At 39.0% G+C, this 13,465-nt stretch overlaps 1 protein-coding gene across 1 annotated transcript in view; it reads right to left on the bottom strand.

Annotated features, from left to right (window-relative positions):
* The window catches only part of GUCY2C (guanylate cyclase 2C), a gene marked incomplete at both ends in the record, with an annotated part of 43,947 nt that extends 30,796 nt beyond the window's left edge, over positions 1 to 13,151 (bottom strand). The window contains 8 exons of the mRNA XM_083860602.1: positions 896 to 1,031; positions 2,296 to 2,425; positions 5,099 to 5,195; positions 6,058 to 6,179; positions 8,524 to 8,739; positions 10,631 to 10,698; positions 11,902 to 12,014; positions 12,941 to 13,151. Coding sequence (XP_083716728.1) covers positions 896 to 1,031; positions 2,296 to 2,425; positions 5,099 to 5,195; positions 6,058 to 6,179; positions 8,524 to 8,739; positions 10,631 to 10,698; positions 11,902 to 12,014; positions 12,941 to 13,151 — 1,093 coding nt within the window. The remainder of the gene's footprint in view (positions 1 to 895; positions 1,032 to 2,295; positions 2,426 to 5,098; positions 5,196 to 6,057; positions 6,180 to 8,523; positions 8,740 to 10,630; positions 10,699 to 11,901; positions 12,015 to 12,940) is intronic.
* Between the last annotated feature and the right edge of the window lie 314 nt (positions 13,152 to 13,465).

The raw sequence follows: 13,465 nt of genomic DNA, 5'->3' as shown, positions 1-13,465 counted from the left end.
ATTGTATGAAACCCATACTGTACCAGATTCCACCACAAGAAAGAATGAAGGTGATTCAACACCCATCACTTCTAGGATTTTTTTTTTAACTAAGCCTATAAATTATGAAGAGCATTACAGTGCTGTATTTTGGATGAGTAAAAATCTTTGTGCAACTTAACTTTCAAACTTAAACTAAAGAGATGAGTTTGCTGATATTCAAAAAGAGATGCTGTCTCCAGGAGGAATTAGTAAACTATATTTTACTAGGTATTGGATACCATGGTTAAAGCAAAGATAAGACTGCAGCCTTCAGCCTTTCCTATCTTATGAAAATCTGGTAAACTTCTACACACATATTTGCTGAACATAGTTAGGACATATACACAAAACTTTCAGTCATCATTTTGGTACAGATGTCTGATGTGAAGCGACAACTGGAATTATACTCCCAGAGAGATAATGTTTTCACTTCTTCATGTAAGTTTTGCCTCTGTCTTTTTCTAGTGAATGAATTCTGCGATTTTAAGCCCATGGCCTACAAAACAAAAGCCCACCAGTGCTAGACAACCTGTGAGAGGTACAAGGAAGTTGACTAAGTAGAGCCAACTGTTGGCTGGCCTACACCCACACTGCAGGTACCCAGGCCTACATGGCTTTGTAAACTGGAAAAGGTTGAAACCACTTCATTAAAGCTCAGCCAAGTGACTTCAGAGTCATTTTGAACATCAAATACTGAAGATAACACCCTTGTATAATAAATTATATATAAAGAAAAAAATCTATGAATAAAACTCATTGAAAGGCTTGGACTTGTTTAGTGTAGAACTGACTTAACCTAACAGTGTTTAAAATCAAATTTCTTTCCCCTCATCAATTTAGTGAACAGGATGAACAGGATGGTCCTTTTTTTTACCTTCAAAAGTGGTATTTCGAAATTCATTGATTAAACTGAGAGGTGACACTGGGCTCTGGGAGACGACAAATTTCTTGAGACTATGTCCAAACAGCAACACTGCATTAAAATAGCCAGCAAGAAAGTCATCTTCCATCTAGAACAAAAGAAAATTAAAAATGGCTGTTTGAGAGTTCATGTTTCTGTCATAAAGCTATAATAACTTTGATTGGCTCCATTTGGAAGAAACTCCAGCATGGAAGACCAGAATCTGCTGAACACAGAGTGAGTAGATGGCCAATGCCATATGAGTGTTTGCATTTCGAAAAAGAAAGGTAAACAAAATATATTTTTGATGTATGAAGACAGGAAGGTGCTGAAAACTTAAAAGAGGCCAATGTAAAGGTCTGGCATGCTGATCCTGGTGCAAAAGATTCAAGAAATCCTACACTGTGGGTTCTTGGTAGTTATGCTTTGCTCACCGTGTCCCAAAGACCCTGGCTTTGGATTAGGGTTTCTGTGCAGTTAATTCAACATGCTGAATTAACTGTGCAGTTAATTCAGTATGGTGTCAGCAAGTTTGGGCTTCCTGGTGGCCACAGCTCAGGGGCAAGGAGCTGTGCCAGAATTTCTAGCAGCCAGCCATAGAGCTGGCACCCAAAAAGCATTGAGCCCATGCTGGAGGATCTAGAAGCGCTGTAAATCCAGCCAGAAGCTTCAGGCTGCCTGCTGGAGAGCTGGAGCTCAAAGCCACAAATCCTGGGAGGAACTCTACATGAAGGACCTGATTCCCTGGCAGACAGCAGGAGTATCAGTTTCACTAAACAAATACAGCTTTTTCCAAGGTTCTGCTTTTTTGGAAATTAAAAAAAACCCAACTTGTTTCCTACGGAAAAAAAAACGGTTCCTGTTTTTGAAGCTCATCTGGAAAGCCACTGGAAAGAAACTGCAATGGTTGTCATCTCTTAGACATATCTGCACAGACAAATAAGTCAACAATTATTAGTTCTGAACTTTCCCTGCTCACATCTCAATTACACTTATAGATCTTTCTTGAGTGGTGCCTTGCAGCTACATGTGAGATTGTCAGTCACTCAGATGTGGAGTGAAAAAAGCATGTGCCTATAAGTCTCCCTTATGCTGTGTGAATAGGACATATGTAGAACAAATTAAAAGTTTGAGTTGAACTTCACAAAGCAGGAATATGACAGCTTGCAGATCTGCCTGATGATAGTACTTTAATGATACTATATTTTGACATAATTTCTTCAGAACAAAATACCATCCTGCAATAATATAAGGAAATATCAGCTTAAAAGCATGACAGGCGATGATTACAGCTGCATTTTTAGTTTTCATTTCCTCATACATGAACCGGAATGAACTGAATGCAATAATCAGATATAAAATAGTGTTCTTACCAGGATGTTCCCCTCCATCTCTACGTAGTCTCTAATTATAGTATTGTAGCTATAATTAGCTGGTGGCAGAGTCAGGACAAGTATATGGTGCATGTAATCAGCTGAGATGTTCTTCTTGAAGTACACATTACTGCAAAGCAAAGCACAAGAACCCCAGGAACACTGAACAACAGGGTCAGTAGTATGCATGACAGAATCACCCACCTGTTCCCAACAGCACTGTTATTTAACAGGTTAAAACAGTAGTTCTAAAAATAAAATTTCATTATGCACACAACTCTTTTGTATCATTTGTTCTCTGATGCCAGCTTCTGTGCCTAAATATATTAAAAGGTAATATTAAGGAGATCTGCCAATCTGACACTCAAAGGTTTTTGTGAACCACTGTTATTATTTTAACTGTTTGTTTTCTGTCCTGTTTATTTCCTCTTTTTTTTTTCAAGCAAAGTTTACATTTATTAAAATTCAGTTTCTCCTTGGAATCCACAATATTGCAATCATAGTTTCTTCATATTACTGTGCCTGTTTCTGAGCTCTTTTGCATTCTTTTTGCTTGTTCCTCTAATTTTGATATTTTCTGCTAGAATTAAGCACAGCAGGAGTTGCACTAAAAGCATTTAACAGGAGGAAATAAAACAATCACAGAAGTGCAGCAGGCAGATTATTGATTCATTTGGTTAATTCAGTGAGATAGGAAAATTAGAGGAAACTGTGTCAACTTGAAAACTCTGCTAAAACAAGCAGAAGATGTAGCTTTCAGGTATCATATTTGGCTTAATCACTCTGGCAGGCCATCAGGAAATGCTTCACAGACTGGCCACCACCAGATTCACATGTTAAAGAAGAATATAGCAATAGGTATTAGTGTCAACCGGCAGCATCTGTCATTGCTATGGCTAGAAAGAAAATAAATTGTATGAGCCTTCTCTCATTATTCATGTTTGATCATCCTTTTATTTTGTAAGTCAGTACTGACTCTACAGTACCGTCAGTACTCTGTTAAGGCTTTTTGGAGACCATAAGCTCTGCTCCATAGCCATCTAATTGGATTCTGACACCAGAGCCCTGCCCCTGCCTTTCCCTGAACCTTCTAGCTTTTACAATGCATTTTTCATCCTAAAGAATTTCAAAATGTGTTTCATCCAGGCTTGGACTGAACTATCCAGTTGGAAAGGAAACCTCATTAGACTCCACCAGACTGGATAATCGTCTAGGACCCCACCTCTCTTGAGGGAGGCTTAAAGACTGTGTTTGTGTCCTGCTTGCCAGACAGCTCAGAGTCAAAAAAAATTTAAATCTATCACTTTTTCAGAGGCACTTCACTCCTGTAGAAGTGCAGGACTTTGCCTACTCTCCCTCCTACTTGAGTTTTCATCTAATACAGCTGTCTGTATTTTGTTTTTTCTAACAATAATGTGATTTGAGAAAATAAGGGGTCTGTAGAAAGTTTAAGAAGGGCAGCATATACAGCAGCCTGAGGCAGCTGGGTATATCAGAAGGATGCATATCACAGAAAAGAATCCCCTAATCACCCTCACCTATTGTAATACAACAATTATACCTACAACACCAGTGTTAAAGCACTCACATACATAGCTCCCATTGTGCATTTGCGAAGAAACAGGAGCTAAGGCCAGTTGCCTCAGGAAAAGCAAATGGGGATTCCTAGTGCCTGGAAAAAATCATGGAATGCAAAAAGCTCTTAGAGGCACTTCTGAAAAATAGATATGGTGAAGCTGAAAGCATACGGGATGGAGAAGATCCTGTTAAAACCTGAACAGGATCCAGTTTGGAACCAAAGGTTAAATCTCTGAAGTCATTAACCCAGAGTTTCTCAGAACTGACCTGTTATGGTCAGCTTTAGACACAAGAGCTGGGAAGTTCATGGAATCTTTTTGCTACACCAACAGTGAAGTAACATCAAGACATGGGCACACACATTTACTTTGCGATCATCCATCCACCCATCCATCCACACCACCAGCACTGACCCAGGCAATTAACTTTCTCCCAGACTGTGACTTGCTATGGCAACTGGTGCTACACCCAAAAAACACCTGCTTTAGGTATCTACACTTAATTGTACAGATGTAATCTCTGCTGTGTCACTTGGGTTTAGATCAGCTCTCAGTCCTTGTACAGCCAAGGCTTTTGAGGATACCATTGGTAAGGCCAATTTATGTCAGATGTCTTCTATAAAGAGTTTTGTAATTAGCAATACTAAGAGGAAATTAAACAATAGAAAATTTATGTTGTATACTAAGAAGCTTCTCTGAGAAGTTATGTTTCTGTGGTTATAAAGATGTTGAAGAGATAGTTATGAAGTGCATGAGTTATAAACTGGGAGAACAGTTACATCACATAAATATTTTAAAATTTGAATAAAGGGAGTCTAGAAAAATATACCGTAAGTCTTATTTACATAATTGTCTGTTTGCATAGAGGGTATGAAAAATGTTCCATATCTCAAATGAACCATATCTCATGACCATTCTGACTTTGGGCTCTGTACTTCTTTCATGGTTTCCTGTACTGAGGAGCCCAAAGGACGACATTAAACTTACCTGCTCTGTCACTGCCTTAGAAAAATATTATATGAACCAAAACAGATTTTGTAGAGAATGTGCCATGAATTAAACACTATGCACATTACATAAATGGCAAGACATGAGGAAAAATGGCAATAGAAACATTTTGTGAAAGAGCACTTCTTCAACAAAACAGTTCCACTCAGACTATTTCCATTATCTGTATCCATTAGCAAATTGCAGAGAAAAGAAGAAAAGCAAAGGTGATACTTTACTTGAAGGGATCTATCAGGATGATAACAATGTCATTATCCACCTTCTCTGTCCCTAGGTCTGTGCTGACATCCTCTGGAGAGCCACACATGATGATCACTACAGAAGGGGCAAAAATTGACACAGATTGGTGAGATTTACAGACAAGAAGATGTTTGCCTGCTCCCCCATGTTTGAGTAGCAGGCAGTAGAGCAACTCTGGGCTGAGGGACATTATCTGTGTTGTACTGGGGCCCAGGCACAGAACTCCAGCCTCTATGCAGTAAAACGAGGATATCTGATGGGAAGTGGTAAAAGGTGTTTCAACACATGCACCATTTTCTGTCTGATTGCACCAGAGCACTACCATTATCTCACTCAAATAAGCATTAGGAGTTGTGGTGCCTTAACAGCTACTCTCTATGAACATTTCGAGGTTAAATGGCCTGCAAGTAATGGTTTCATTAGCTTGCTTACTCTCACACTCACTTGGCCTGCTGATACCAGGTGCTTAGTCTTAGGAGAAGATGAGGCATTTATTAATTCATTTTCTAGTTTAGATGAATCATTCCCAGAAGTGCCCCTTGATGGCAAAATGAGGTCCATAAATGTACCAGGGCTGCAAACACATGAATGATAGAGAGCTTGCAGTATCTATATTCTTGCAATATTTAAAGCCCTTCTAGAGAAATTGTGATCCCTGGATTTCTGAATCTCTCACAAAAAAGAGCTTGTGCCTAGATGGGATAATTTACCCCAAAAGTTCTATGGAACCAGGATATTCCCCTGTATTTTATGAGGATGAAGAGAGGAATCTAGGAATTTTAGGCCATTTAATCTTTACATCCATGTAAAATGATATACCTTTGTTTCCACCATTTCTGGTGAAAGGCTTTCCCTATAACCCAACTAAGAAGTGGGTTTGATTTCCTTGGAAAAGCAACTGACTTGCAGGGACAGTGTAGCCTCAACCCCTCCTTACCATTGCTTTTCCGGTGTGGATCTTTCACAGTTTTTTTAAGCAGCTCTGGAGTTCTTAAAATATCCTTGAACTTGAGGTTTTCAGAGAACTCTGTGATTCCAGCATCTAAAGCATTCATGTACCTGGCACAAGGGAGCAAAGATATGGTCAGGAAATTCCTAACTCACATTTCCTAAATCAACCATAGTTCAAGATAGGCTGTTCATAGCACACAAGATTGTTTATAAGCTGGTATGAAAGTTTTTCTGCAGCAATAAAAGTGAAAGAATCAATATATGGCATGAAAGATGCAGAAATGCTTGGAAAGTCAACCAGAGGTATTTAAGCATGGTCATACAAAGGATGGATTTGGAAAATGCAACTATGTAATAAGACATTAACAATTAAGAAAAAAAATCAGGGCTATGAGGAAATTGCAGGAAGTAAGACTAACAGCAAGGCACAGCCAGGAAGCTTTGCTATCTAAGACATAAGTGGTAATGCAAGAAGGCACATGTGAAAGTTCAAAGGACTAAACAGAAACTACATAAAGAACTGAGTTAAAAACTACACATGTACCATGACTGTGAGAGAAATAAAGGAAGAAAAGCACCAACAAAAAACCCATACAGAATCAGTTAGAACTTGAAGGAGAAAATGAGCTCAAGCAGAAAAAAGCAAGCAAGTAAAGTTTGCCAAATGATTAAGGAAGAACAGTCAGCTCCTAAATTCTACTCTTGCTTTAATATGTTGTTTCTGAGAAGAGATATTCTTTTTGAAATAAAGTTAATGCAGGGGGAATACCAAAAGAACTCTCTTTGTTTTCAAAGTACATAACCTTTGATCCACCAGCACTGAGATCTCAGTCCTATGAGCTACTAAATACCTTTTGCTTCCTTCAGGAACAGAATCATTAACCATTAATTTGCAGAAACATATGCATAGTTGAAACATAACCTAATTTTGCTATCACTGTGGATATTCACTTATTTTTATAAGGGGAAAGCAATTAGCTTATGCAGTAATACTTGTGCTTTAGAGAAAATGGATCTTTTAAAATTAGACTTCAAAAACCTTCATGTTGGCAGTTTCTATTAAGGCAGGATGGTTTGCATTGTTACAACTAAATTAGGATGAAAAGGGTGCAGAGATACAAAATTAATTTTTTTATTGTTAATTCAACAATAAAGGGGCTTGAACAATTCTGAAGTCATAAAGAAAGTCCTGGTCAGAAGCATTTAAAAAAGTGAAATAAGAAACACTTGGAAAGGTCAGAAATAACTTCCATGCAATCACTTCACTGAAAGGTGTGAAACCTGCAGAATTAAAGGGATTTGGCTAATGTGTGTGTAGTGCATTGACAATTACAGCTGCAAACATGGAAGAGCAGGGATTGAAGTAAGAGATGAGCGAAGTGCATTGATATTTCAAAACATCAAAGAGAGATAATCATAGCAATTACATCATGTAATCAAGTTGCTACCTATACTAAGAAAGAAGAAGGAAACAATAAAAGTCCATAAATACCTATAAAAGAGTTAAATGGAAATCAGATTTTAGGTCTCTTAATTCAGAAAAAGTCCCTTTTAATTCTGTATCCAAAATATTCCTTAAGTATATGCTTCTATCAATCTGAAACAAACACAATCATAAATTTTCCTTAGAATTCTGCAAGTCCCTCAGGTTATGAATTAGAAATATATATAATAGTTATTTCCATTAACTCTTTGCTACCTTTCAGCTACATTTATAAAATAAGTGGGAGAAATCAGATTTTTTTTTAATTAATCAGCTTTTTATATTGCAAAATTAAAAAAATAAAAGGACCATAGAAACATATGAGCTGAAATTCAAATAAGACTCAATAACAGAAAAGTAATTATAAATACTACTATATAAAAGAGCCTATTTGTCTAAAAGCAGCCAAGGAAAGGAGAAAACCCAGCATTTCTGAGAATCAAGCACAGCCTGCTGTTTCAGGTCACAAAATGAATGCTGTCTCCTTTGCTTCAAACTGGTGAGAGTATAGCTTAAACTCTGCAGTCACTGGGGCGATTTTGTTTGAAGAAAGATACCGTCTGAATTTTGGAAATAGTGTCTACAGATTGAAGCCATTAATGCAGATAAACATTTTAAGACCTTACTAAGACCCCTGACCTAAAAAAAGCATCTATTGGAAGCCTGTAGAGGAGCCTCTCATGTCACACTATTTATATTAAGGATGCTGTAAACAAGTATTTTCATCACAGACAACATGGGGGTTATGTTGACCAAAGGAAAAGCAAAGGCTTGCAAATATTTAAAATAGACTGAGAGAAACATTCAGATAAGTGCTACAGCTAAAAGTACAATTCCTTTTTTCTTTCATTTCTCGGTAGTAAGACACCTCCCAAAGTGTAGGACTGAAAGAACACTTTGCAGAAACCATATCTGAGGGTGGAGACAGCATTTATCAACAGTTGGGTCAGAGGCGAATCCAGATCTTACCAGAGGCATGCCTCTGAGGTTTCAGTTCTCTTGTAAATGTAGACAGATTCCCAGGTTGTGGTTTTGAATGGCAGCTCAGAATGTCTCCAAAAATGATAGAAGAATTGATTCAGTTTCCTGGCTGGGGTCAGAAGGCGGGTTAGGTTTACTTTGTAGTCACAGGACAGTCCAAAACTCCCTACAGAGATCAGAGGCAGGCTCAGTATTGTTTCAAGTCTGAAGGAAGAGATAAGAGGACAAGTCTGAACAGATTGTTGTGGCACCAAGGCAGCTACCTGATTTTCATCCTCACCCCTCTCTCCTCTTGTGCCCTGAGTTAGTTTAACACAATTTGAACCTAAACCAGAAGGCTCCTCAAGAACACAAGCAGATTTCAAGTCTGTATGTGTACCAAAAAGCCCTGTTGAACTGCTCTCAGCAGCTTCTCTCTTTCCCCAATTACCCCTGCCCTTTTGGGTACCACAACCATTTCAACCCTAAGGGTTGTGGCAGGAGCCCAAAGGCTCAAGACAGGCATCTGCTCTCTGGCTGCCATAACCATGGGCTGGATTTAATCTCCTTATTGTGACAGTGTTATGGGGTGACAGCTTTTTGCCATCAAAAAAGCTTTACTCCTACAATTCAAAGGAAAAATCTTTTCGCTTCACAAAGGTGTATTTTAGGAGCTGTACAACAGCAGCAGTCAGGAAGAAAAAATTAAGGCAACCCTCTGCTGACAAGGAATTTGTAAAACAAAGATCATTTTATAAACAGAGACAGTAAACTTTTAAGGACAAAGGTATATCCCTGGATACTGCTATGTCATCAGACTGAACTCAAAATATTTTTGCTCTTGTATAGTGTTTCTTTATAACAGGGAATTTTGCCTGTTATAAAACCATGGCCATAAGAATTGTTGGCATTATTGTGACAAAATTTTATTTTCCAGTTAAAGTCCACTTACCCAGTTACAGGGTTTTTACTTACTGCAACAGAAACACATAGATGATGTAATAAATAATGACTGTGAGAGTATTTCACTAGTTAAACAGGCGGTTTGTTTTTTTTTCTGACAGACTTAGAATAGAAGAGAATGGATTATTTCAGTTAAAAGGGACCTACAAAAATCATACAGTCCTAACTACTTTAGGACTGACCAAAATCTAATGCATGTCATTCATAGAAACAGAGAATGGTTTGCGTTGGAAGAGTCCTTAAAGATCATCTAGTTTCAAATCCCCTGCCATGGACAGAAATACCTTCCACTGGACCACTTACTAACTGCATTGTCCAAATGCCTTTTAAACATGATAAGCTTAAGGTATGATCCATCTCTCTAGGAAGCCTGTTCCAGTGTTCGGCCATGCTCTCACTAAAAGCATGCTTCCTCATGTCCAACCTATATACAATGCTTTGAATCATTCCCACTTGTCCTGTAGCTGAATCCCAGGAAGAAGAGATCAGCTCCTCTCTCTACTCTTGCCCTTCTCAGGAAGCTGTAGAAAGCAACAAGGTCTCCCCTCAGCCTCCTTTTCTCCAAACTAGACAAACTCAGTGCCCTCAACTCCCCACAGGACATGCCTTCCAGCCCTTTCACCACTTTCGTAAGCATTCAAGGACCTTCACATCTTTCTGAAATTGTGGGGCTCAGAACTACACACAGTGCTCAAGGTGAGGCCACACCGCCGCTGAGTACAGCTGGATAATCACCTCACCTGACCAGCTGGTGATGCTGTGTCTGATGCACCCTAGGGGAGGGTTTGCCCTCTGCACTGCTGGGCATACTGCTGACTCATGCGGAGACTGCTGCCAACCAACACTCCCAGATCTGTTTCTGGAGGGCTGCTTTGCAGCTGCTCCTCAATCAACCATTCAACTTACTGTCAGGAATTAGAAGTTTCCCTGCTAAAGCTGGAATTTTATCCATGGCCTTTGGAAGGGGATTTTCTTCCACCCACCAAACAGAGTAGGTATGCAAAAAGGTCTTGCTTGCCTTGACTGTAGACCTTGAGGTCTCTGAAGTACTCTAAACAACAATGTCTCTGCAGGTTTGTTGTTCACAAAACAACTTTGTTCAGTATCTGACATCCTTAACATCACAATATAAGAGGGAAGAATTGGAACTTACGAGATCATTTGGTAGGTGGCATAAGTGCAAGCGGGTCCTATAACAGCACAGCCAAGTGTGCCAGAATCCTGCAAGGGATCAAAAAGGGTCATTTAGGATAAAGCAGAAAACTGGCAGAGAGAGGCGGATGAGAGAATGAAGAAAATTGTAGGATATGAGGAGTCACAGAATTTATTTAGCAAAAGCACGAGAAGAGTAGGAAAGGAGCTACAGAAAGTTTAGGAGAACAAACATAAAGAGGAGGAGAAAAAAACCATAGAGAGCCAAAAAAAAGATAGAACACAACATTTGTTAAGACACTGACAGCGAGTAAGGACTAAAATATTGTTATAGTTGCACATTTGATATTATGCACCCCAGAAGAGTTTGTATTTGCACAAGACAGGGTGGTTGGTATTACAATAACTTTTCTGTGTATCAGAAAAGTTATTAGTTAAGTGCATATGAAACTCATATTTTAAAAAATCCTTCCATGACTATCAAATGAGGCCTGACCTGTATCTTTGTGTGTCATGAGGGACAATTTCTTAGCAAAGACTAGAGCATGGTCATAGATTAGTAGATTTGAAAATTCTCATTGGATTGACCAAGTATCACTCAGAGGTGTGAAAATCTTCAAAAACATGGCTTCTTGTAATGCACTGATTTTAACTGAAGCTTTTCCTCATATTGAAGTATTCACACAGTTTCTCTCACATGATTTCTGTGATTTCAAGTGAGAAGCAAGCACTTCATCTTTGACCTTTGGGCATAGTTCCATAACCATTTCACTGGTAACAGACCCAGCCTAACGATTTCCCTGCCCACATGTCCCTATCCTCACTATAGCTCTCTCTTTTGTATACTGTGTAAACTGATGGTGAACCAGATTAGGATCTGTATCAGTTGGAAATGGATCTTTTTGCTCTGCTTGGGCTGTTTTGAGTGTTTGAATTGTTGGTTTGGTTTTTTTAGTTGTTATTTGGGGTTTTTTTTAATGGATTGCTTTGGCTGTCTGACTACACAAAGACTTGTGCAGATATAAAAAGGAGGACAACTTAAGCATAGGAAAAGGAGCCAGAAGCTGAAGGCAGTCTCTGAGAAGCATTCACAGAATCTCTGTCCAGTATTTGCCTACTTCTTTTCACAAAACATACAGGAACACCCTCTCTTTGAAAACTTCACTTCATTGTCCAATTTCTTTGGAACAGAATAGCAGGATCTAAGGTTAAGAAGGAAAGACGGAGACACACATGCACACTCAAGCAGAAGGAAAGAAGTCTGCTACTCACATAAATGGTTTTGATGAGCTCCACACCTTCACAGGTGCTAGTACGGCAGCCTTGTGAGACATAGAGTGATGAAGTAAAGTGGTGGAAGATGGCATCAACTGTAACATTTTCTCCTGTAACACAAATGTAAAAGCAAACAGTATCATGAATTGCAGATAAGCACTAATACACTATTACCCCTCTCCTTCTGACTCAGGTCTGAGCAGGTCTGACACAGGACTATGAGGTCTCCCTGCTTCTGCAAAGTCTCCCTACAACCCAGCCCCCACTATTATGGATGTGACTGTGAAGTCTCTCCAATGCTGACTGCTGATTTCTGTTGAGTGTTAGTACTTTCAGTAGAAAGTACTTTTAGTGTTAGCCATTACTAGACAAATTTTTAAGGCTCTGTAAGAAGAAACTGCGAGACCACTTTCTAATAAAATTGGACAAAAACTTTTAAACTAGAAGGCAGATAGGGAATAGATACTACTTCTTTTATTACTTCCTTGGAATCTCTTTCCCATGATATTCTAGAGAATGACAGTAGATTGGTAATGTTGAAAGGAGAGGTAAGATATCAAAATAAATAAAAGCAACATAACTCTAAATGAAGGAAATATGGACTGCAGATACTTCACACTTCAGATTATGATGTGATCAACAGATAGGGTCAAGATGAAAACTATTTTCAGAAAATAGAGGCTAATTCAGTCAGGAGAGGAAGCAAGAGCAACCCAATTACTGCACTAGATGGATCACTGGTCTTGTCTGATCCAGTTCAATAATTTCCATGTTACCAAACTCAGCTGAACATGTCCAGAGAAGCACGCAGGAAGAGTCTGCCCAAACACTATGAAAACATATATGGTTCTGTCCATTTGTAGAGCACTTCTATTTATACAAAGAGAGGTAATTATTTTCATAAGATCTACATAAGATGGGCAAGCAAGGAGCCTGTCTGAGAAGCACCTTGCTAAAGGTCAGATGAGTATAAAACTGGGACACAAAGTGTGGCAAGAAATCACACAAAGAGAGGGTATAACACCCATTGGCTTACCTGTCATCTGGAATTCCTTTTGTACCCTTTCCAAGGCTTGTTTCACAGCTAACTTCAAACTATCAGTATTTGCTGGGAAATCCGAGTAATTCATAAGCATCACATTGATCACATAACTGTTGTTGCTACACCGATTTGAACCCACTCGCTTCAGCAGCTGCAGTGAGGATAATAAAGGCCAAATGGCCAGCAGCAATACCAGTTGCTTCATCACTGCTCAGTTTAGACCCATTGTGCGTGCTCTCCCACTTCTTTTTGTCTTCTAACTCTCTTTCTTTCAGATACCTTACACTGATTTAGTTCCTGGATGGAAAGAAAGATTTGCACTCTGTAGGTTCAAAGACGGGCTATGTGATCCTTCTCTCCTGCACTTCCCTATTCCTTTCCTTCACCTCTGCCCGTCCCTCCAGTGTACTAGGTGGCACTTCAAGGTGAAAAACTAGAAGCAGCAAAACTCAGGAAAAGAGAAAGGCTAAAGGTTGCTGAGAATGTTTGCTCATGGAAAGGCTGAGGCAATAAACCGAA

This window comes from Zosterops lateralis (assembly GCF_965231275.1).
Source record: "Zosterops lateralis genome assembly, chromosome: 4".
NCBI classification, from domain to species: domain Eukaryota; kingdom Metazoa; phylum Chordata; class Aves; order Passeriformes; family Zosteropidae; genus Zosterops; species Zosterops lateralis.
This window is presented reverse-complemented; position numbering and strand designations above follow the sequence as displayed.